Genomic DNA, 21,239 nt, shown 5'->3' with positions numbered 1-21,239 from the left:
TCGATTACGAGTAGAAACGCGACTGTTCTGACCCGAAATGAAACTTTTCCTTCATTCTTTCCGTGGTTGTCAGTAGACTGCGGATCTTTATGCAAAATAAAAATATTCTGCAGTGATTGTGGGAAGCAGGAATAACATAAAAATTGATTTCATCCTTTGACGACGTTGTCACATTAAAAGCAACATTACGAAATTCTTGAATTGTTTAAATCTTTTACTGTTTTATATTTCGCCCATCGAATTTCTTCATAAATGCATAAAGATCTGCAGTCTAGTTGTCAGGAAGAACGCCGCATGTCACACACTTTCACTTTCGCGATATTGACGTTTATAGTTTTGATCACTAATGCTTTGACATAGAACGTCGGTTAAATTGCATTATTTTTTCGACCCTTCCGAATTTATTTTCATGACTTTTTTCTAGTACGTAAATCCTACACTATAAACTTCAATAAATGCATAAACTGAAGTTTCTTGAAATCGTGACATGCGGCGTTTTTCCACGTTCAAAACCGCCATCTCTAGTAAAAACAACCAACGCGAAACCATTCTCTTAAATCAGGTGAAACGACATCTCCCTAAGCCGAACCAAATGTTAGAGACTGCGAGGCAATAAACCAACCGAGTAAACAAAAAACGAATTTCACAGTTCGCAATTGTTCTTCTGATTGTCTTCCAAGGATCCGCGTATCTATAAATCCCGCGTAAGTCGAGGACTTGCCGTGTACAGTATGAACGCGAGAAACCGAGGAACACGTGGCGTTTTATTGGTCGGTCGTGGACAATGAGAATTTCGACACGTTTCCTCCACTGCGCATCGCGTCGAATCACGCGGATATTATACATTATACGCGATCGACATGAAAGGGTCCTAGATATTATCCTTAGTCGCATAAAGGGCGACACGCGGCGGGGGTTGCGGAACACGCTGGGATCCTAGAAGAATCCGGCGGATCGATGAAATTAGCATGAACCGTGAAGAGGGTGGCTGATTCTTGAAAAGGGTGCCGCTAGCCGGATAGAGACGTCATAATATTATCCTCGCACGATGCCTGCTAAACGAGTCGATAACGAGCTCGGTAATAATTCCCGGAATCACGGCCAGGATCGTCTTCGAATCGATGCGATCGGAATTCCGAATAACTTTCACGAGAAGGGAGAAGAACAATGTGATAATAAATCGACGCTCGGATTATCTTGTTGATTTATAGCGATCGCGCATCATCCGGATGTTGCGCTCGCGACCGGATACGGGACACGGTCGTTCGCCGGAAGCGTTACACCGTCGCGAAATAAAATGTCACCCTTAACCGGGAGTTTCATAACTTTCGAATAACCATCGTAAAGTGGCTCTCTGACCACGCGTCTCGAGTCATCCGAGGCCACTACATATTTCAGGATGTTTTCGCGATAATAAAGCCGCGGCGTGTATGGGTCTCGTTCAGACCCCGGGATAACGGAAGTGGACTGAATAGAAGCGACCCAACGAGAGAGGAGAGGAGAGGAGAGAAGTGTCGTCGCACACCCTTCGTTTCTTCCGCTGTTCGTGCTTAATACACTCGACTCGTGGCGCGCACCAAGGGACGAAAGGACCAAGGGAGGAAGGGACACGAAGGGACCGAGGGAAGCCCTATCCAGGAAATACGCGACTACCGCGGATAAGCACTCGTAAAAATTGCACACTTATACAGCCGCGAGCGTAAACAGTATCCGCGACGAAATATAATGCGCAGGCTATTAAAGCCGGGACCCCAACGAGGACGACAACGGAGAACGCTGTCGAACCCGATTACAAACGTGCTAATCATCTTTTCACGCTGACACACGATACGTCAACGGCGAGACTTTCTTTCGACATCCTTCATAAAAACAGACGCCAATTAAAAACACAAAAACAATTGTACCATTTACAGTGGGTGTACTAAAGGCGAATAATTTCTTCGAAATTGAACCCGACAGCTTGAATTTTTGTTGAGACGTTAGAAAGATAATGTAAATAATTGTTTCTTTAAATTGTTATTGGTCGCAATTGCGAAGGGAAAAGTAAAGATTACTATTTTCAAATTTTCTATCCGTGTCTGCAATGAAAATTTGAAACATGTATTTTGTAAATCTAAGTGAGTTGTGTACATGTACGAAGTTTCATTGTGGGATGTAAAGATTGAATATCGGGTTTGCGATTCATTTGAATCGCAGATTCTAACAATTTTTGCCAAGGCCGCGGCGAATGTCCAAATTAATTGGAAAGCGTGTAGCGGCGTAGAATGAATTACGAATACGGGGGTTTGCAAGATTGGAGAAGGCTTGAAACGGAGAGAGAGAGTATCGAGTTGATCGAGTAATCGAGGGTCGCCGCGCTAGAAATTGGTTCAGGAATTCTGATAGGAGCTATAACAGAGGTTTCCCCGGTTCGCATTTGCGATTCGAAATGGGATACAAGGGAGCTCGATGACTCGTGACACGTGCTATCGCGTCTCGCGCGCGCACGCGAGAGAGAGAGAGAGAGCACTACGAGCAAAATGTCACAACCTGTCATTAAATCACCCCTCGAGAAGCGCGCGCGAGCTCGTGATTCTCGACCGGTAACCGCACGGCCGGTGGCCCGTGTGCAAACATCCAAATCACAGGTTACGCGAGTCACGTAATAAGAGTCGATCGCGTCGCGATGGTTTCCATTAATCGGCACCAGCGACCCTTCCCGAAAACGATAGCATTATAACAGGAGCGATCGAGAATTTCTCCCACGAACTTCGGAATGGAGGAATCGTGCGCAATTTTTCGCCGATTATTCTCAATTGGGATTGTAACGAATTCGAACGGCTGGAAATTGGGGCGCACAACGTTACGCCACGCGCCGATACGCCGATTTGCAGTATAAATCTTGCACCCTACGCAGCGACGATATACCACCCCATGCCGCGTGGGAAATGCAGCTTGGGCTGGACCGTCGGAAAAAAAAGATTGCGAAACGCGTGTCACGCGATTGTTTAGCTGACAACTCTATTACGATCTTCCTTACCCGTTTCCAGGCCGCGTTCCAGCTCAGAATTTCATTTATCTCGGAACTCTCCGAACGCGACGTACGAAATCTTACAACGCGGTAATTGAAAGTAGCGCCATTTTCGCAGATTATGCTCGATAATAGGTGCGATCGCGGCATAGATTAAGCTTCTGGCATGATACAGGAGCCATGAAAGGAGCTGGAAACCAATTCCGGGCAGCGAAGACGATCCTTTCCCGTGTATCGTTATCTCGCGGGCCATTATTCCACGAGTTATCGCTGCTGGTTTGATTTACCGTTTCGGAGCACCGAGAAACTTGGCCGTCGTTCCGATGCATCGCGGATCGCGTTTCTACGAGCCGGTTATATCGGCCGAGACGACAATGAACCAGACAATTGAAAATCATCCGCTATCGTGGGACCGAAACGGTTTACCTTTACAGCGTACTGTAAAAATTTATACGCGGAGGAACAAACAACGCAAGATACAAATTAGATTTAAATAGAAGTGGAGGAACGCGCGGCATCCGCAATTTCAACCGGAAGAGAGACGAGTGCGAAGCAAGAAAGAGAGAACGGAGAAGAATCGAACGAAACGCGAAGGAAAACTGGAAATTCGGAATCGCGAGACAATTTGTTTCTACAATTTTGCCTGGCTTTGTCTCCTTTCAAAAAATATTCCGAGCGAGCTGATTAAGAGAAACGATCGATCGTGACTGGAAAAAAGCGATCGAGCATGAGAGACCTTTCGACTCGATTTGTATCTCTTCTATCATCGATGATAGGTCGACGATAGAGTGCCGGATGACCGATGCCACGTATAATCACAGCTTTCAATCTGGAACGGACGAGGGTAGTTTTTGGCGGCAATATAAGGGGTTGGTTCGAAGACGTCCGAGGGTGGTGCAACCGACGCTGGCTCGTCGGGGGGATGCGGTATTTAGCAACGCGGCAGGGGTTCCCCAGAGTAATACAGGGGCGGCGTGGACGCCACGCGTCGCCCGTTATTGCCTTCTACACGCACGATGGAGAATGGAGAACGTACCACCAGCAACCCTCACCACCTCCGGATTCCTGCGATCCACCGTTCGCTCGGTGGATCCTACTTTTTTGAACCGGCGAATCGGGCCGCACTGTCGGCGTCGCGCGTGGTCACGTGCGCAATTTTCTAGATTATCTCGATGCGTAACAATTGGACTTTGCGCAATAACGGGACGATAGACGGCAGGTGGGCGGAGCGGGGCAGCGCGTCTGCAATAAACTCTCGTATAACGCGATCGTGCAATTACAAAATTGAATTACATTGTATTTCAGTTATATAGTAATTCAACTACGTCGTAAATGAATTACATAATTCACAAACCTTCCAATTAATTCAATTACTAAGTATTTTAATCAGATGTGTAATTGAAATACAATGTAATTGAAATACATTATGATTTAAATACAGCTCTCCAAATTATAGCACAGTACTTTGAAGAAGTGCGATATATTTTTATGTTTTTCTTTCACGTACTTGTTTGCTGTCTATGCGGCGTAGTTTCTATTCCTCGTCCTCCTTCGTAATACGTAACGCTATTTTATAATTGTACTCCAATTACGAATTACATTGTAATTTAATTACAAAGCATTTTAGAATTTTACTCTAATTGCGCAATTACGAATTACATTGTAATTTAATTACACAGCATTTTATAATTGTATTTTATAATCTTTTTAAGCTGTTTTTTGGAGAGGAAAGAACCTTGCCAATCATCGTCCGCGAAGAGAAATCTGCGAAACAGAATCGTCGAACCTCTGCGCGTTACAAAGGCAGTCCAGCCTCCTTCGCGTAGAGACGTCTAGGCGTTCGGGATTCCGATGGGGGGGGGGGGGGGGGCGGGAGACGAAAGAAGAAGATGAGACCGGTCCACGAGAAATAAAAATCCCTCGCGGGAGATCGGAGTGGCCGATAGTCCGGTAAGAGGAAAACGTTGAAGACAATCGGGCAACCTGTAAACCGATATCCTTTGGCTACACCGATCCATACACGCGCGGAGGACGTGGAGGGCTCGTCTTCGAGATGACACACGCTCGTTTGTAGGCGAAGGACAGCGGATCGTTTCTGATTGGACGGGACAGCCGCTACACGGTGGTTGAACTTGAACGGCGACGAACAGCTCGGTATAAGGTTGCCGGATCGCTCGGCGGTTAAAGTGATGTTAACTGCTTCGACAGAGGTTAGAGATGGGCAAAACTTTTATCTAGATCGAAAACTCCTCGGACAACCACGCGGAACGTTTTACCTGTTATCCCCACTCCCCCTAGGACGAAGATAAGCGTGTTACTTGCGAAATGGGACCGCGACGTACTTTTCAAAGGGTCTTTTCAAGTCGTCGAAACGCTTGTGAATATTTCACGAACTCGAAGGTCCTCCGCTAGACTCGAAACTCGTGAACTTCGAACGGCTACTAAATGTACTGCGTAATAATTAGACTGCGGATTTTATTCATTTATGGGAAAAGCGAGTAGGTGCCATTTAAAACTGAAAAAATTACAATGATCCAACAATGCCAATTTAATGTTTCTAGCTTGTTAAAATGACTAAAGTAAGAATCAAACGTCTATCTGGCTTCAGTCTCTTGCAAATGGTGCAGATAATTTTTATTTTGCATAAAAATGAAATCTGCGACAATGCTACTTGCACTCCACTTTCTACATCACTGGTTACATGAAAGTTTATGTGACTCCAACGTAAATATATTTTTATTCGATAAAATAACTACTTCAGTGCAAAATAAATATTTTTTAGTGTAGTCTGCATCTTTGTTTATGCTTGTTTATGTACTACACGCGAGTAATTCAAAGTTAAGAACGCCAACATATTTTATTTCCGACTAATTAAGATCATAAAATACTTTTTAATTGCAACGGGCAGCAAAATGGATTTTCGGCCCGTCTGGGCCCGATCAGTCCAGCGAAAGGGTGCATGGCTTCACCGATATTGTTCCACGGACACTTGACCTCGAGGAGGCGAGCGATGCGTCAATGACGGCTGGTCGATATCGTTTCAAAACCGAAAAAAGCTGCATCGTATCGTTTTACGAGCTCGGCGAATACGATACGCGACGCAGCCCTCGGCCTGGTCTAATTAGCAATTTATCGGCAAGCAAATAGAGCGTCGCGAGGCTGCGGCTGCTTCCGGTGGCGAGGCGAAACGCGCCGGCGGCGGCGCGGCGGCACAAGGAATTAATTCCATAAGAGCATCGTGTCCGGCAGGGTCGGCGACGCGCGACGGTTCGGTGATTAAAAGGGACGTCGGCTCTCGCGGAAGAAAAAGACTTCAGCGGGGGCTGAAGGATCGGCTATGGAAATAGAGGTAGAAAAGGAGGGAGAGAGGTACTACGAAGGCTGGCCGCGGGGAGAAAGAAAGAAAGAAAGCTGAGCGAAGGAAGAGGAACGGAAGAAACGTTGGACGAAGGGGATGAAAAAGGGTGAGAGTTAGTGGCGGTTCGGTGAGAAATACATAATGCAGTAGCCGGACGTCTCCGGCACCGGCTCCGGCTCTGGAGCCCGACACCATCCCTCTCCCTTCGATCCACCCCCTACCTTAGCACTGTCTAGAGCCCAAGAAGGGCTGCTCTGCTTTGCTCCGCTCTGCTCCGCTCCGCTTTGCTCTGCTCTGCTCTGCTCCGATCTGCGAGAGAGGACATGGAGGAGGCCGAAGAGAAGAGAAGAGGGGTTGCTCGTGGCACCAGCCACGACCAAGGAGGGGTTGGTAACGCGAGAGGACGAAGGGGTGCATTGATTTACGCGGCCAGGGCAAGCCGAGGGTGTCTCCAAGGCGGACGTGCAGGGGCCAACAATTCACTCGCCTCGGGTTCTACCAGCCATCCATTACTTTGGCTCTTCCACGGCCGAGATCTACCACCCCTTCTAACCCCGTCTTCTTTCTTTCTTGGCATTGTTGCGGTTACTTACCGGGTGTATCGGGAACGATAACGATGTCCTGCTCGAGCGGACGCCTGCTACATCATATGACAGAATCTACATATGCGCCCAGAATTATGAAACTGGTCCAAGTCGTTCATTAGGTCGGTCGGAATTCGTTTCGTTTTCTCAAGGGAAAATGAAAGCCAATTTTTGACCATTTAGAATAAGTTAGATGCTATGCATTTATGACAGAAACCAGTAGACGTAATTTAAAACAATGTAGACATTAGAAGAATTAAAAAATATTATTGTATTATTTTCAGTTTGTTGCTATTCAGGTGGAAAATTTCCATTTTGTGTAAAGATCCGCAGTCTAGTAATAACAAATGAAAGCCATGGCATCTCTACACGAAAAACGAGATTACTTTCCGAACGACATGATATTTCTTGTTCCGAGATATTTAAAGGAAAAGGATATTAAATAACACTAAATGAATCTCATATAATGTTGAAATAACGAGCACTATCTAATGATTAATTTTTGACGATATCGTAAAAATTACATTGTAAACTCATTTGTTTTCAATTTTGACTTGGACCACTTTCATGATTACGGGCGCAAATGTACAATCGATCATCGAATCGGCGGCAGGGACTCTCCGTCGATGTAGATCCAACGTTTTCCCAGGCGAGTTACGAACAATTAAGAGCTCGTCGTCAGAAATGGTACGAGCCGTGAGCGGAGTGCCAACACGGGCAGATATCCGTTCAAACATTCGTCTCGTTTGGTCCAGAGCAGCACGTGGAAACGGCGCAGCGTGCAAACGCGGTCCCTGAGATCGTTCATTCATGGCGGCAGACTATTAATTACAGGGACACGCTCGGCCACCACGGGAAATCGTGTTACCCCCGATTCAACTCCCTTGCGGCGCTCGTGATTTTCCACCCCTGAGTCCGAGAGAGCGGGAGGAAGGAACGACGGTGTGGATGTCGCGTGGTCACTGCCAATGAGAGCGTTAGCGGTATCGTTTCGACATCGAAACCCGTCGTTTGGCGTGTCCCGACACGAGGCCCTGGCATGGCCAACCCTTTCAACCCTCCGTGCGACCAAAAAGCCTCAATTTACAAGATTTCATTGGCTCGGTCGATGTACCCCTCTCGAACAGACGATCTCGTGTACGTGTCCCGTTCGCTCGACGTTTAACACGATTTTTCTAATACGAAGTACGGTACGATACGAATCGAATCGCAAACAGAACCTCGGCTTTCAATGTTGCACAGACCACGCAAACACCACCAGTGATTTCGGAGTTTTCATTGGGGTTGAGACATCAACGTCAACTCCCGGAAAGAACGATCGCGGTCAGGCTCGCCAGTACAACGAATGTAATCTCGTTTGCCAGTGGTTCTCCTCGCGTTTACTCTCTGCACGCTTTTCAAACCTATTAACCATTGCTAGTCGACTAAATGAAGAATTGCCACTGAAATGAGAGAGCAACGAACCCCTATTACAAAATTTGCTGGATAATTATTATTACACACGATCTCTGTAAATTATCGACGAGGTGGTCAGCCATTAATTTCGTCATTCCCTTTCTCTATGAGGGATGTTGCTGCAATCTTGTCGGGATTCAGACATCTTCAAATTCTAGAAAATAAATGGTGAAGTATGAAAGTGTATCGTCTCTACTAATTTCACCGTATGTAATCAATTTAAAAATATTCTTAGGCCCTTTAGCACGGAGAGGCAGGTCAAAAGACCATTCCATATAATTTCAACTTGCATTAGTGGGAAAAATTGGAAAGAAAGAAATTCTAGAGTGTGTGAAATTTGGTTTAAGGTAATAATCATTGTTTTTATCGCATCGAGACTGTTAAACTGCCTCGTAATTGTGAGATATTGCTATGAAAACGAAGAAAGGTGTTAACGAATTCGACAAATTAGATTGGTGTTTTTGTTATACACAGCGCGGCAATTGTAAGATATTGTTAGAAAAACAAAGAACGGTATTTTGGATAATGAATCCGAAAATTTAGATTGGTGTTTTTGTCGGTATTGCCAGCACAGAGCTTCGTCCCAACGGGGAGTGGCGAAATTGAAGTGCGCGCGACAGTTTTCACGGTACACGGGTCCGGCTTTGAGAATCGGCCGAGAACCACTGATAGTATTCCGGAATCAGTGGTGCGAGTAAACCAATAACGCGTCCGCCACGCCGAGTGCCAGATTCAAATCCGACCGGGGACTGGCATTCGACGACGAAACGGATAGCGAAAGCCTCGCAGGACATTTCGAATCCGATGCCACGTCCTGGCAGCCGTTCCGGGTTTGTCAAATCATTGTCCGTTCGATTGTTCGCGCAGTCCACAAAGCCACTGGATATTTCCCTCTTCTAAACTAATTGGATCTTTCGCGTTTAGTCGTTTAATTAAATCGTGTCCTGCTCGATAATTCGAATAAACATTGACGTGTCCTTATTCCGATCTCCTCGTACTTTTTAACCCTTCGCGCTCGAGTGCTGACTCGGAGAGTCGCCGCTAAAAATTTCTGTACCATTATTCAAAGTATTGCAAACATTCTCCAATATGTTGGCATCTAATCAATTGCTGAACATTTAAGTATTGTATGAGGTGTTATATCAATTTCATATTCATACAAAGAAATAAATTAATGCAGAATGGAATTATAATATTAATTATTACATTGTGAATTGTAATATAATGGAATTCTAGGTCGGAAGAAATGTTTAATTCTCGTGTCAACACAGTAGAATTTCCGCCAAAAGAATGAAGCAGTATAAAAAATGCAGTGCAGAACAAAACACGTAAGTTTGTTCAATCGTCGAGCAAAAACGGAACGTGTTTTAAAATAGTTCCGAGCGCAAAGGGTTAAACTTCGAACGTCCGTCTATATTCGTAGATTGTTGTCGTAGAAGACGAGCGAATTGCACTCGAATAAATTCGCAGCGAGTTCGATGAAAAATCAGGAATAATTCGCGGGACTATTTGATGGGATTTGACGAGCGGCGCTCCGACGTGCCGGAATTTATTAGCGAACCATATAAAATTGTTCCGCCGCTTTGGAACGAAAGATTCGCAAGGACGCGACGCGACGCGCTTATTCCCGCATCTTTCCGAGCTCCGAAGCAAGAAGCAAGCTGCCTCTCGGCATATTCAAGGATATTCCGGCCGTTTTACGGGGTGTACGAAGCGTATCCAATTTGATGGCATTACAATAACGGGGGTAATGTCTGAGAATAATGAAATTTCCCTCAATCACCGCGACCCGCCTGGAATACGTTCGTTCCTCCTTTCCGTTTCTACCTTTCGCCTTCCCTTTTCTCGTACGCCCTCTCGTTCGCTCGTCCGCTCGGCTTCGGAGCTTTCGACGCTCCGAGGACACCGAGAGGATATCCTCTGCAAGGAAATCTATGTATAACAGAATGGCCGGCTCGACCGACACCGACGTTTTCGAATCGATTTCGTCCTGCGCTTCCCTCTTTGCCAAAAAACGGATGAATTTTTGATTGCATACGTACATATTTTCCGGACGAGTTCGATCGTATCGAAGAGAATCGAAATCACGGGAAATTGTTCCGGAGACCGTGCGACGAACAATATATCGCTGGTGTTGCAAACACCGTGCAAGAAAAATTACTTTCTTCGTGATATTCCTTTTATTTTCTCGATTCGGTCGATCTGCTAGGTTGCCCCGCCCATCCGAAACCCCTTCCACGTCGACGTCGACGCAATAATTCTCGAGCGAACTGTACATAATGGAATATTACACGGGCCATTAAAGAAACGTTAATCTTACCCACAACAAGTTCAGAAGCGCTTACAGGATGTTCAAACGCGGCCGGGATTATACTTTGTGCACCGGCTTTGATCCTCCTTCGCCCTGGAGGCTCTTCCGACCCTGAGCGCGTCCGTGCAATTTGTTAAACCGTTAAATTCCGCGATCGTCTCGGCCCGTGCCGGAAAATCGCGTTCCTACGTCGGAAGTTACCCTGCCCATTCGCATTAATTCCCTTCAATCTCATTTCTCCGGTCCCCGTTCCTTTTTCAATTCCATATTCCATAGCGAGAATTATCAATTACATCTTGAACTCCAAATTACGCCCTATAGTTGATCCTGGGCCTATATTGAAAATTTTAAAAATACGTTTGGTAGATCTGTGTCAATTATATAAATTGTACGTACAAGTTTCATCGAAATTTGTTCATGCGAGAGAAAACGACAGACATTGAAAGATGTAAGAATCCTCTTCACGAAAATCTTGTCCACATTAAAAAGTTGAAACCGACCAGTTCCAATTTTTGGAAGAATTTCATTTCACTTGTGTAGTAAACCATTTGCTCTAACTTCTAAAAAAGGTTCATATCGTACGGTCCATTATTAAAAAAGTTATTGTCTCTTTAAGAGTGTGCGAATATTAGTGAGATTCGCGCTTGTGTATCGTTTCATCTGTTTCGTTGGATCGCGTTCGTTTAGGGAGCCAGTAATTTTTCGAGAGAGCACGTGAAATTTTTGAATTCCGTTCGATCGCTCGACGAGAGAGTCTCCGAAGCAATCTTTCGGATGGCCCTGTTATTCGCGTCGGAGACAGTTAACTTCTGACGGTTTCCCTCGCGACGATAAAAATGCTCCGGGCCGTCGTCATCCCTTTCTTTCGGAATTTCTGTCGAAGCATCTGCAGGAGGGTGGTGTACGTACACCTCGAACCCATTACGAAGGCGCGAGGGAAAGAAGTAGGAAGGAAAAAAAAAGAGGCGAAGGGTCGAGAAGGAGGGCGGCACGGAGAAAGAAAGAGAGAAAGGAAGAGGCAACGTGCTAGAGAGGGAAAGAGGCAACAGAGGAAAAGAGAATTTAGCGACCCTCTTTCGCTTTTTACCCTGAGCAAGTCGAGAGCCCCTTAGCCACCGTTTATTGGACGCATGCAAATATCCATGGCAACGAGGGACCACCATGAGAACCAGCCCCGTCGCCGTGAACTCTGAACGTATTAGTGGGTGGAGTGTAGGTCTCCGAGAGATCGAAGGAAAAGGGAGATGTCGGGAAAATTTCCTTTTGATCCGTGCGTTATTCCTTCCACCCTTAGCAATTTCTTAATTGATTCTTTTGTTCGCGATACGCTCTCCTTCTTACTTAAAACTCCTAGAATTCTCTCTCTCTCTCACTCTCTGTCTCGAACCTTTCCGATTTGTTCCGAGGATATTTGCAGACAGGGACCATAACTGTTATAACCAAAAAGAAAAAAGTCATGGAATAACAAGTATTTCATCGACTAAAATTTCGATCACTTATAACAGTTATCAACGAGAGAAAATTTCGATCGCTCATAATAGTTATTGATGAAGGAAATTTGTAATAGTTATTATTAAATAGTACAACTTTCAAATGGTAGACAATCAATTATTTCATACATTTTTTATTCGTAAAATTAATTGCCACGATCAAAATTTAATGTGACAAACAAACAGATTTTGTGTTGAATTTTCTCATCAATAATTATTATGAATCGATAACTGTTATGAGCAATCGAAATAAATTTCTCTCATCGATAACTGCTTTGAACAATCGAAACAGTTTTTCTTCATTGATAACAGTTATTGAGGAGGATCCAATTTTTTAAACACTGATAACTGTTATTTGTAACCAAAAAATATAAAGTGATGTTTTTTAATAATTTTTTTCTTCGAATTTTTTTCTTTAAATTTTTGTGTAAATTATCTTAAATTTCAATAATAATCGACTTTTTATTAATGATTTTTATCGCAGAAAATGTTAGGATGACTTCTTGGTCCCTGTTTGTAGAGTCTTATTATTTTTCGCGTTGACGAAGAGCAAATTTTTGCGATCTCCGCGCGAATTCGAACCACCTTCGCAGTTCTTCGAACACCGACGCGAAAATAGATCGAAATAGGGAAAAAATTCTGGACCGACGAGGCTGTCTGACTAAGTCTTCCCTCGCCTTCACGGTGATTTCATCGGGCCGAATGTACATATGTACACGTTCCGTAACCATCTCGCAGGAAACTGATTTCCATCCCTTGCTCGCGTGCAAACGTGTTTCTGTTTTGTCAGCGCGGAGACCGCCTCGTTGATAACACGCCTGCGCGTTCGCATCCTCCACCCTCCGAAACTCAAGGTCCATTACTCGTGTCTTGCGACACGCTTTATAAACCGTCGTCCTTGTTACCGCGACCGACCAGTCATTAAACTCGGACGCTACCTTTTTTATCGCTTCACTCGACGAAGCGACGTGTCCGTGCCATTTGAACCTCGCAAATCGATTAACTTCTCGCACGGAACGTTTAAAGTTGATCTTTTTGTCGCGGATAATATTTTACGTGGAATCTACACTTACGCTGGGGATGTTGTCGTTGGTGCAGACACCCTCCTGAAGCAAACGGTCTCTAATCTCCCACGCGAAGATGGATGGACACTCGCTTTTATACAGGGAAATCTTGCTTACGACTTCCGCCGTTGCCACGCGTGGTTTGCTACCACCGATAGCTCTGGGCCTGATAGATCCGGTCTCGTAGTACCTGCAACAATAATATTTTGCAGTACAATACGGTAGAGGGAACCCTTGCCGCCACGACATCGAACGAGCTCGAAATTCTACGGCACTGCTTAACACGTTCCGTGCCACGTGTACCATTTATTCATTTAACGCGCTAAAAACCAGATCTGTGTTGAATCACTATTGAGTTACATATTCAATTATTTGGTAATTCGAAATTCAGTCGCTTCATTCAACGAATTTGCAATGTAATTTGCGATTTGTTTTTTACAATTGTACAAAGTACAATTGTTGGATAAACTTCCGAAAAGCCCATACCTCCGATTTTGTTATACTCTGGATTCTTACGTATTTTGACGTGCTGATTACTATCATAAGAATCGTAAGAATCCAGAATATAAAAAAAATCGGAGGTATGGGCTTTTCGGAAGTACACCTCAATTGTTTTACAAAGTACAGCGTAATTATGAATTGTATATAAGAAGAATAAGAGGTGGAAAAGATTAGCATTATTAATAAATTCATATTGTGTGTGATTAAAAATGAGCTCTTCCTTATAATTCAAAATTGAACTACGTAATTCAATTACAATGTATTTATTTCAATTAGCATGATTGAAAAAGTTCGCACCCAATTTACTTCGTGATCTTTGTTGGCAATAAACATGTAACTTCTACGAGAAAGGAAATCAGTTTTGTAAAATGTTCGAAGACAATAGTTGAATTGTCGAGCAGGAACGGCACGGAACGTGTTAGCAAATTTTTTCGCATAAACGACTAGCGCACCTCCGCGAGTCCCGATATTCTACGATCGTCCTGACAGACGGTGGCCAAAGTTGGAAAGTTCGCGTTGGTTCCAAAACAAGCAATATTTCAACCAACCTTCCAAGAATCTTCGAGACGCAGCCATTGCTGACCTGCAGGATCCTGGAGATGTCGCAAGGTCGCGCGCCGGAATGCGCCAGTTCGACGATCTTTTGTCTCGTCGAATCCGGAAGCGGTCGACCGCCGACGAACACACCCCCCAGCTGGTTCACCCCGCTGTGACCTAGAATGAGAACGTTCGAAATCCTGTTAACAATTCCGCAGAACAAGAACAAAAATAATCGAATATTTGCATCGACGAAACAAAAGTGAGCTCGCGTCGCATCGTCTCGAATTGATTTTCCACGGATCGTTCGTGCAAGGGCCGTGAAAAATTCGAGCGCGTCGTTTCCCCCGCCCCCGAAGACATTCCCGCGTCTCCAGGAATAATACTCCTATCGCTATAGATCACGTATTTTTTTCTCCCTCTTTAGACACGTCTGCAGTGGAGAGAGGCAGGAGAAAGAGAAAAAAAAAAGAAGAAAAGGAGAAGAGCGTCGCCTTTCTTTGCGCGGATTCTCCCATTTTCCGAGGGGGGTGAAACGAGCGAGACTGTCGAATCGAGCTACGCTGGGTCGGGCCGGGACGGGCCGGGACAGGGAGTCGGTTCCCGGCGCTATAACGTTAGCGAATCCCATCGTAGATAATCTTCGACTCATTGTGTCGGTGACAAGGCGGACGCACACACGACAGGCTGCGGCATTCGCCGCGTTCGAAAGTCAGAACCCGGGGCTCACGGATTCCTCGCAGATCTTTTATATTTCACCGCTTGCACCCGCGGCGAACGAGACGGCCTCTCCGACTTATGGTGTCACAGAGCTGCCACGCCCTAATTTTTCGGGGGTGGGAACCGCAGGATAGCGGTCCACGACCCGGGATACCGAATGAAAGGGCCAAGACGTTTTCTTCGAAGAGAAACGTCACTTCCAAAACGACTCGCCAATTGCTTGTAAATTGACGAAACGTTCAAATAATTGAATCGCCGAAAAGACCAGTTCAGAAAATTTGTGGCATTCGTTCAATTAATTTACTGATTCGTTCTTTTCCAAGCACTTCGATTATTTCACGAAACGTTTCTCGCGTGGTGAAGGGCACCGTGGAGACAACGGCTGACAGAAATTTCCAGACGAAGCTAATTCGACGCGTCGACTGCTACGTGGAAATTTATATGGGAGATTTACGATCGCGCGCGATCGACGAAGGGTGGCTCACGGTCGATTGACTTTTGGGAAAAGGCCTAGCGCGCGAATCACCGACAATCTCTCGTGTATGTATGCGGGTACGCCACGAGTGGCGCTTACTTTCCTCTGGGAAAGCTCACTCGTTGCGAGCCACCGGGTGTTTCGAGAAATCGAGAAATCTGTTGTTATTTCACATCACATTATATTTAAATCTAAATTTATGTTCAACGTTCAATCAATATGTTTAAATCCATAATATACGGCTCAGACCACCTTCATAATTACGGACACAATTAGCCATCGGAAAGAACAAGTGCAAATTCCAACGGCAGGGGCGCAAACATAAGAAACACAGAGGGGTCCCGGAGTCAGCTAATGATGTCTTAATAAACGAGAGGCTTAGGACTCTCTCTCTCTCGCCACCCTTCCCGGTGATATTTAATACAAACGTTACAATATCAAAACACGTTCTCTCGCAGAAAGCCCACTCGAGCGCACCCCTCCGTCGCGCAGTTAATACGCGCGGCAGGGTTACACTTCGGCTGCCTTAAAGGTGTACCCTCCTGCAGCCGCCAACACTCGTACCATATTATTCGCTCGTAGATAAACAGAAAGCCCCCCCCCCCGCTCGCACGGACAGGACACGAGCACACACAATTGTCTTGAGTTATGCTCACAATGAACGAGCAACTAGCGCTTTAGAAATGTACGCTATTTGCCGGAGTTATTATCGCTCGTTAAGGACCGGCATTCGAGGCTCGATAATTCGCTTCTTTCGCCCCTTTCTACCCCGGTGACACTCGCCCCCTTTGCGCTTTTTTCCCGTTTGTTTCTTTGTCGCCGAGCGTTGCCCTTTCCCCGCCGATTTATTAGCGTCGGTTCACTACGCAACGTGCGAAACAATTTTCCCGAAAATAGATTCGAACGTATTCTCTTCGGCTTAATTTTTCGCGCAACATTTTCGACGGTCGACCGCCGACAGGACGATGAATCGCATCCTTGCCAAGGAATCTTGTTTAATCGATAATTGATCGTCGTCGCTCTTTTGTTTTTCGTCGGACGGACGAGGAATCCGTCGCGTCGGCGAAATTTAATCGACGATAATAGCCGGTTTTTGCATGCGCCCGCTCGCTCATGTTGCCCGCTAATTTCTCGAATCCTTAGTGGAAGATAAATGGATGGATAAATAAACTATGGACGTCGTCGAAGCTCGCTGTCGATGGGTCGGGCGGTTCCGCAACCGAGAGTGGCGCTCTCTATGTCGAGGGAAAAAAGGGACGCTCGTTTACAAACGAGAAACAGAGCCCCGCTGACGCGACGGCTGAGACGGCACATTTATCATCCAACCGACTTCTTACTTCTTCTTTTTCCACGGGTTTTTCTCCGCGCCGGCATCTTTTTGCCGTTATATTTATTCCCCTAATCCTGGATGGCGTTAGCCGCGTAATCAGTTCCTGGCAACAACGCCGAAGCAGCCAGAGTTGCTCTCAGAGGACGATACAATTATTTAGAACATTTGCTAGCGAGTTGCTCTGGCAAGAAAATATTGCAGGCTGTTTATAGTGGAGCGGTGACGTGAGGATAGAAGTGCACATAGAAACAAAAATCACTGCACCACTCTCCTCAATGCAGTGCCCGAAATTTTTGTTGAACTATATAACTACGTTTTTTTTTGTAAATAGATAATATATCTATGAATGTAATCATGTAAATGGTATCTTTTATTAATCCTAAAATGCTATCGTGCATCAGCTTCTCATTGCTATGACATAATTATAAGATTTCACCAATAAATCAGGTGCATATCTTTATGGTAATTTCGGGCAGTGTATAGTGGAGCGGTGAAGATCTCGAGCACAATCAAACCAATGCAATTAAACGGGACTATTTCTGGTGGAGTGATGACGAGAGAATAGCGGCGCAAAAATCACAAAAATCACCCCCCGCTCCACTATATTCCCGTACCAATAAATAAAGTTGATGCATGATGCTGAGAGCACAAAGATCACCAACTTCTAACAGGCACAGCACTTGAAGTGTTGAGCATTATTTCGATAGTGTCGTAAGGGGCCCCAAGTTGTTGTGCGGCGATCGAGTCGAATGAAAATGAGCGAGAGTAACGTCGATGAGAAATGGACATCGCTATTGAGAGCTAGCGTTTCGAGTGTCACCAACAATGGCCACGGCGTACGTCTCACTCGATGCTCGGGAAATGGTGCGCTCGCGGAGCATTCGGGTTCACCGTGACGCCTTTTTCGGATCGTCGAAGGTCCCTCTCGATCGGGATCCGAAAGGCGGTACATCTGCCGAGCGGTTGATCTTTCCCCTCCGGTACAAATAGACGATCGTCGATGAATCGAGTTGTCAATGGACGGCCATTAATAACGCTAATAACTGTCGGGTACACGTTTTCAGGAAAAGGTCGACTCGCCTAGCCGTGGAGGAACGAAAAAGGAGGAAAAAAATACGGCAGAGAGAAGAGGAGAGAGAGAGAGAAAGAGCGAAGGGGACGGGCGCGCGTTTGTCGAACACGACGCGGAAGAGAAGCTACCGCGCGGGTCAAAGCACGCGGCAGATTGGCTACAAACAGCGACACAACAAATACTCGAGTCCTTATTGTGTTCGTTTCGCCAGGACAGTCGAGGAGACCGAAACGGGGATGAACCGAAGTGGGGAGACCTCGGGAAGAATCCTCATTTTCAAAACATGTCCGCAACAATGAAGCTATTATGACGATCGTAACTGTTGTGTTGCTCGTTCCCTTCTCTCCCTCGCTGTCTCACTCTCCTCGAGTATTTTCCCTCTAGTTTACGTTCCTTACCTGTGCCGGTCAGTTTTGTGCGAGGTTCACCCTCGTTCTATCCACTCGTCGCTGTCTCGACATAACGCGCCGAGATATACGATCCCGAGCGAAGCGGACAGGCTCCCTTCTCGCGGACAAAATAGAAGTATCTCTCCCGATCGTTCGATCTCTCCCCTTGTCAGCGATTCCTCAAAGGACCTCCTAATTTTCGTAGGTGTCCGGGCATTTGTATCGTTATTATCGCAGGGGAATTAAGAACCGCCACGGTTTTCGAAAATTGATCCAGTTTTTCGGAGGACGAACCTCCTCCCGATGTTTTCCGGGGAGCAAACATTTGCCGTCGAGTTATCCGCGAGCACGTCCCAGTTAAAGTCGCTGCCGCGGTCAATATTTGAGGTGCATTTAAAATGGCCGCAAAGCAAACTAGATAGATCGGTCGGTTGTCCTCTTTATCCTCTCGAGCGATTATCCTCGGTGGTGCAGAAACGTTCACCGCGAGGTACTCGAGAGGCCAAGTGGGCATCCCTTGACTCCTCCCTCTTCGAAGTTGAGGAGCTTGAAATGGTTCCAGGGGTGTCTTGTTCATTCATTCTCCGGAAACACTTCTGCGCAGACCCGATTCAGATACCAACAAGCTACGCCGCGGAGATGAACCGACCTTAATCGGTCTGTAACCGTTTGTCGTCTCACTTCGGAATGCATTGTAGCAACTTTACGAGCCGTTTCCACGCTTGTTGCGAACTTTCTCTCGAGAAGTTCGCGGCCCCCGAACAATACCGGGCACAATGACGCAAAATGACCCGGTATAATGGGCACAATATCGACGCTTCCTCCGTCTTCCTCGCGGTCTCGCAGTCATCGCGCTGACGAGTCGCATTATCCCCACGACGAGGCAAATTTTACAAAAATCTCGGTGGTAATTCTTCCAGTTGTTTAAGTGCTGTGTTAGAAACAGGATGCTTTATGCATCATACATCAACTTTATTTATCTCTTTCGTTAGGAATCTTACTCGATAAAATTCTGGGGCGATAGACTAAGTTTCACTAGAAACAGTCGCGTTTAATTACATTGGTTTGATTTTGCCGCGATCTTCACCGCCATAACTGAACCCTAAGCAATAGTTTGATCGCGTTACACGGGGTGTTGGCGCAGCGGATAGGTACCGTCTCGATCGTCGGCAAAAGATAAACGTGAGAGGGAACGTGGCTAGTGGCCCATCGATTTCCCTGGGGCATCAGCCGGGGGCCATTCGCCCTGAAAAATGTAAATAGGAAGGCTGTCGCTTTCGGAAGCGGTTTTTCGGTTAATCGCGTATCCCTTTGGCGCATAGGCAATTGGGTCTCTTCCTGAGAGAGCAATAGAGAGAGAGAGAGAGAAGGAGAGTGGGGCGCACGCTCTTCCGGGTCGAATTATCCAATTACCTGGAGGCCAACCTGTGCCTCGTAGCTGGAAGGTCGAGGAATGGATCGGGATCGACGACGGGAACGACGGTAGCCACGGCAGCGGTAGCACGAGGCGGTCGTGGCCCAAAGCGGACCGGACAAAGAGCTCGTAAACGCGTTATTCCACGCCAACGAATCTGTCAGAGCCGCTTCTCCGGGTGCACCGCGTGGAAAAGGTCCGTCCACAACCTTCGTACCAACCTACCGTAGTACCTACACGACGTAGGTACTTCTGCGAGAGCGAGGCTTGGACCGGCATCGCTAGTCAGCGCCGCTTACCTTCGTTATCTCCACATCGGCAACCGGTATCGAGGATCCACCGATAACAAAGACGAGAAACGAATGGGCCACGGCCTGTCTCCTTGCTTTTCGTCCTCGACGAGCCTCGGGAAACGGCACGATCCGTCATGGTTACTAGAGATCCCTATTACACGTGTAAATACACGTGTAGCTAAATCCGGATCTCAATCCGCGTAATGATTAGACTGCGTATATTTAAATTTTTCAAATTCTTTTACTGTCAGAGATTAGGCCTACCCATTTTTATCATAAATGCATAAAATCCACAGTCTATTAATGATTAATACAGATCCGTGAATGAAATCCATTCGGCACGAATGATGCGTTTACTTTTTTCGTTTGAGAGAGTCAAAAAGACTTCGATAGACAAACATAAACGCATCCGCCGAACGGATCCGTATTCACAAATCCGTGTACACGTATCTTTAATTTCTTACTATTAGGTTGGCAATTAAGTTTGCGACCTCCACATTTTCTCAAACGAAGCCATTTATATGTATACATTTTTTAAGCACGAGTATTTTATATCAAATTAATCGCAAAATTCAGAGCTTTCCAATGATATACAGTTCAAAAGGAATGGTGTTGTATACTGAATGAGATTATAATGATACAATAAAAGAATTACGAAACAAAAGGCCGCGAATTTAGTTGCCAATCTAATACATAGTTCACGTGTTTCGTACACAACAGTAGTGTCATAAATGGACTGCACACCTCTATGCATTTATGAAAAAGTTGGTTGGGTGAAATATAAAAGATTCGACAAATCCATCAGGGGATAAAATGAATTTTTCTTTTACTTCTGCTTCCCGCAATTCACGAACATTTTTATTTTGCATGAAGATCCGCAGTCCAGTCATAAATCTCTAAAGTCTACAATGTTACCACCGAACGTCGTCGAAAATTTCGTGTATAAAAGGCGGCAGAGAATCGTGCGACCGTACAGAAGGGAGAAAGAAAAAAATGGCGCGGACAATGCAGAGCGACATGTGTTCCGAAGGCGTAATCCACGTGGATCCAGTGTCTGTGCGCTACTCCGCGTGGCAAGAGAGAAGCTTAATCGCGATCGACGTTTTGCGAGGGACGTTTCTCGATATGTTCGGAACGCCGGAGACACGGGAACGTTCTGGGACCCCCTTTTTCGCTGGTTATTGGCGAAAAATGCAAGAAAGGCCCCCAAGCAGAAATGCCGAAATAAGGGTCGAA

The 21,239-nt window shown here is 45.8% G+C and overlaps 1 protein-coding gene across 6 annotated transcripts in view; it reads right to left on the bottom strand.

Annotated features, from left to right (window-relative positions):
* LOC143213508 (paired box protein Pax-6) overlaps positions 1 to 21,239 on the bottom strand; it is an 87,859-nt gene that overhangs the window by 49,660 nt on the left and 16,960 nt on the right. For 4 of the 6 annotated variants that reach the window (XM_076433423.1, XM_076433422.1, XM_076433420.1 and 1 more), the window contains exons 3-4: positions 14,323 to 14,487; positions 13,282 to 13,466 (exon numbers count right to left, since the gene is read on the bottom strand). In XM_076433423.1, the coding sequence (XP_076289538.1) occupies positions 13,282 to 13,466; positions 14,323 to 14,487 (350 nt within the window). Of the gene's footprint in view, positions 1 to 13,281; positions 13,467 to 14,321; positions 14,488 to 21,239 lie in introns of all 6 variants that reach the window. The other 2 variants (XM_076433421.1, XM_076433425.1) reach the window with 1 other exon arrangement.

The sequence above is a fragment of the Lasioglossum baleicum genome, chromosome 11 (assembly GCF_051020765.1).
Source record: "Lasioglossum baleicum chromosome 11, iyLasBale1, whole genome shotgun sequence".
Taxonomy (NCBI): Eukaryota; Metazoa; Arthropoda; class Insecta; order Hymenoptera; family Halictidae; genus Lasioglossum; species Lasioglossum baleicum.
The sequence above is the reverse complement of the archived record's forward strand: the minus strand, read 5'-3'. Positions and strand labels throughout refer to the sequence as shown.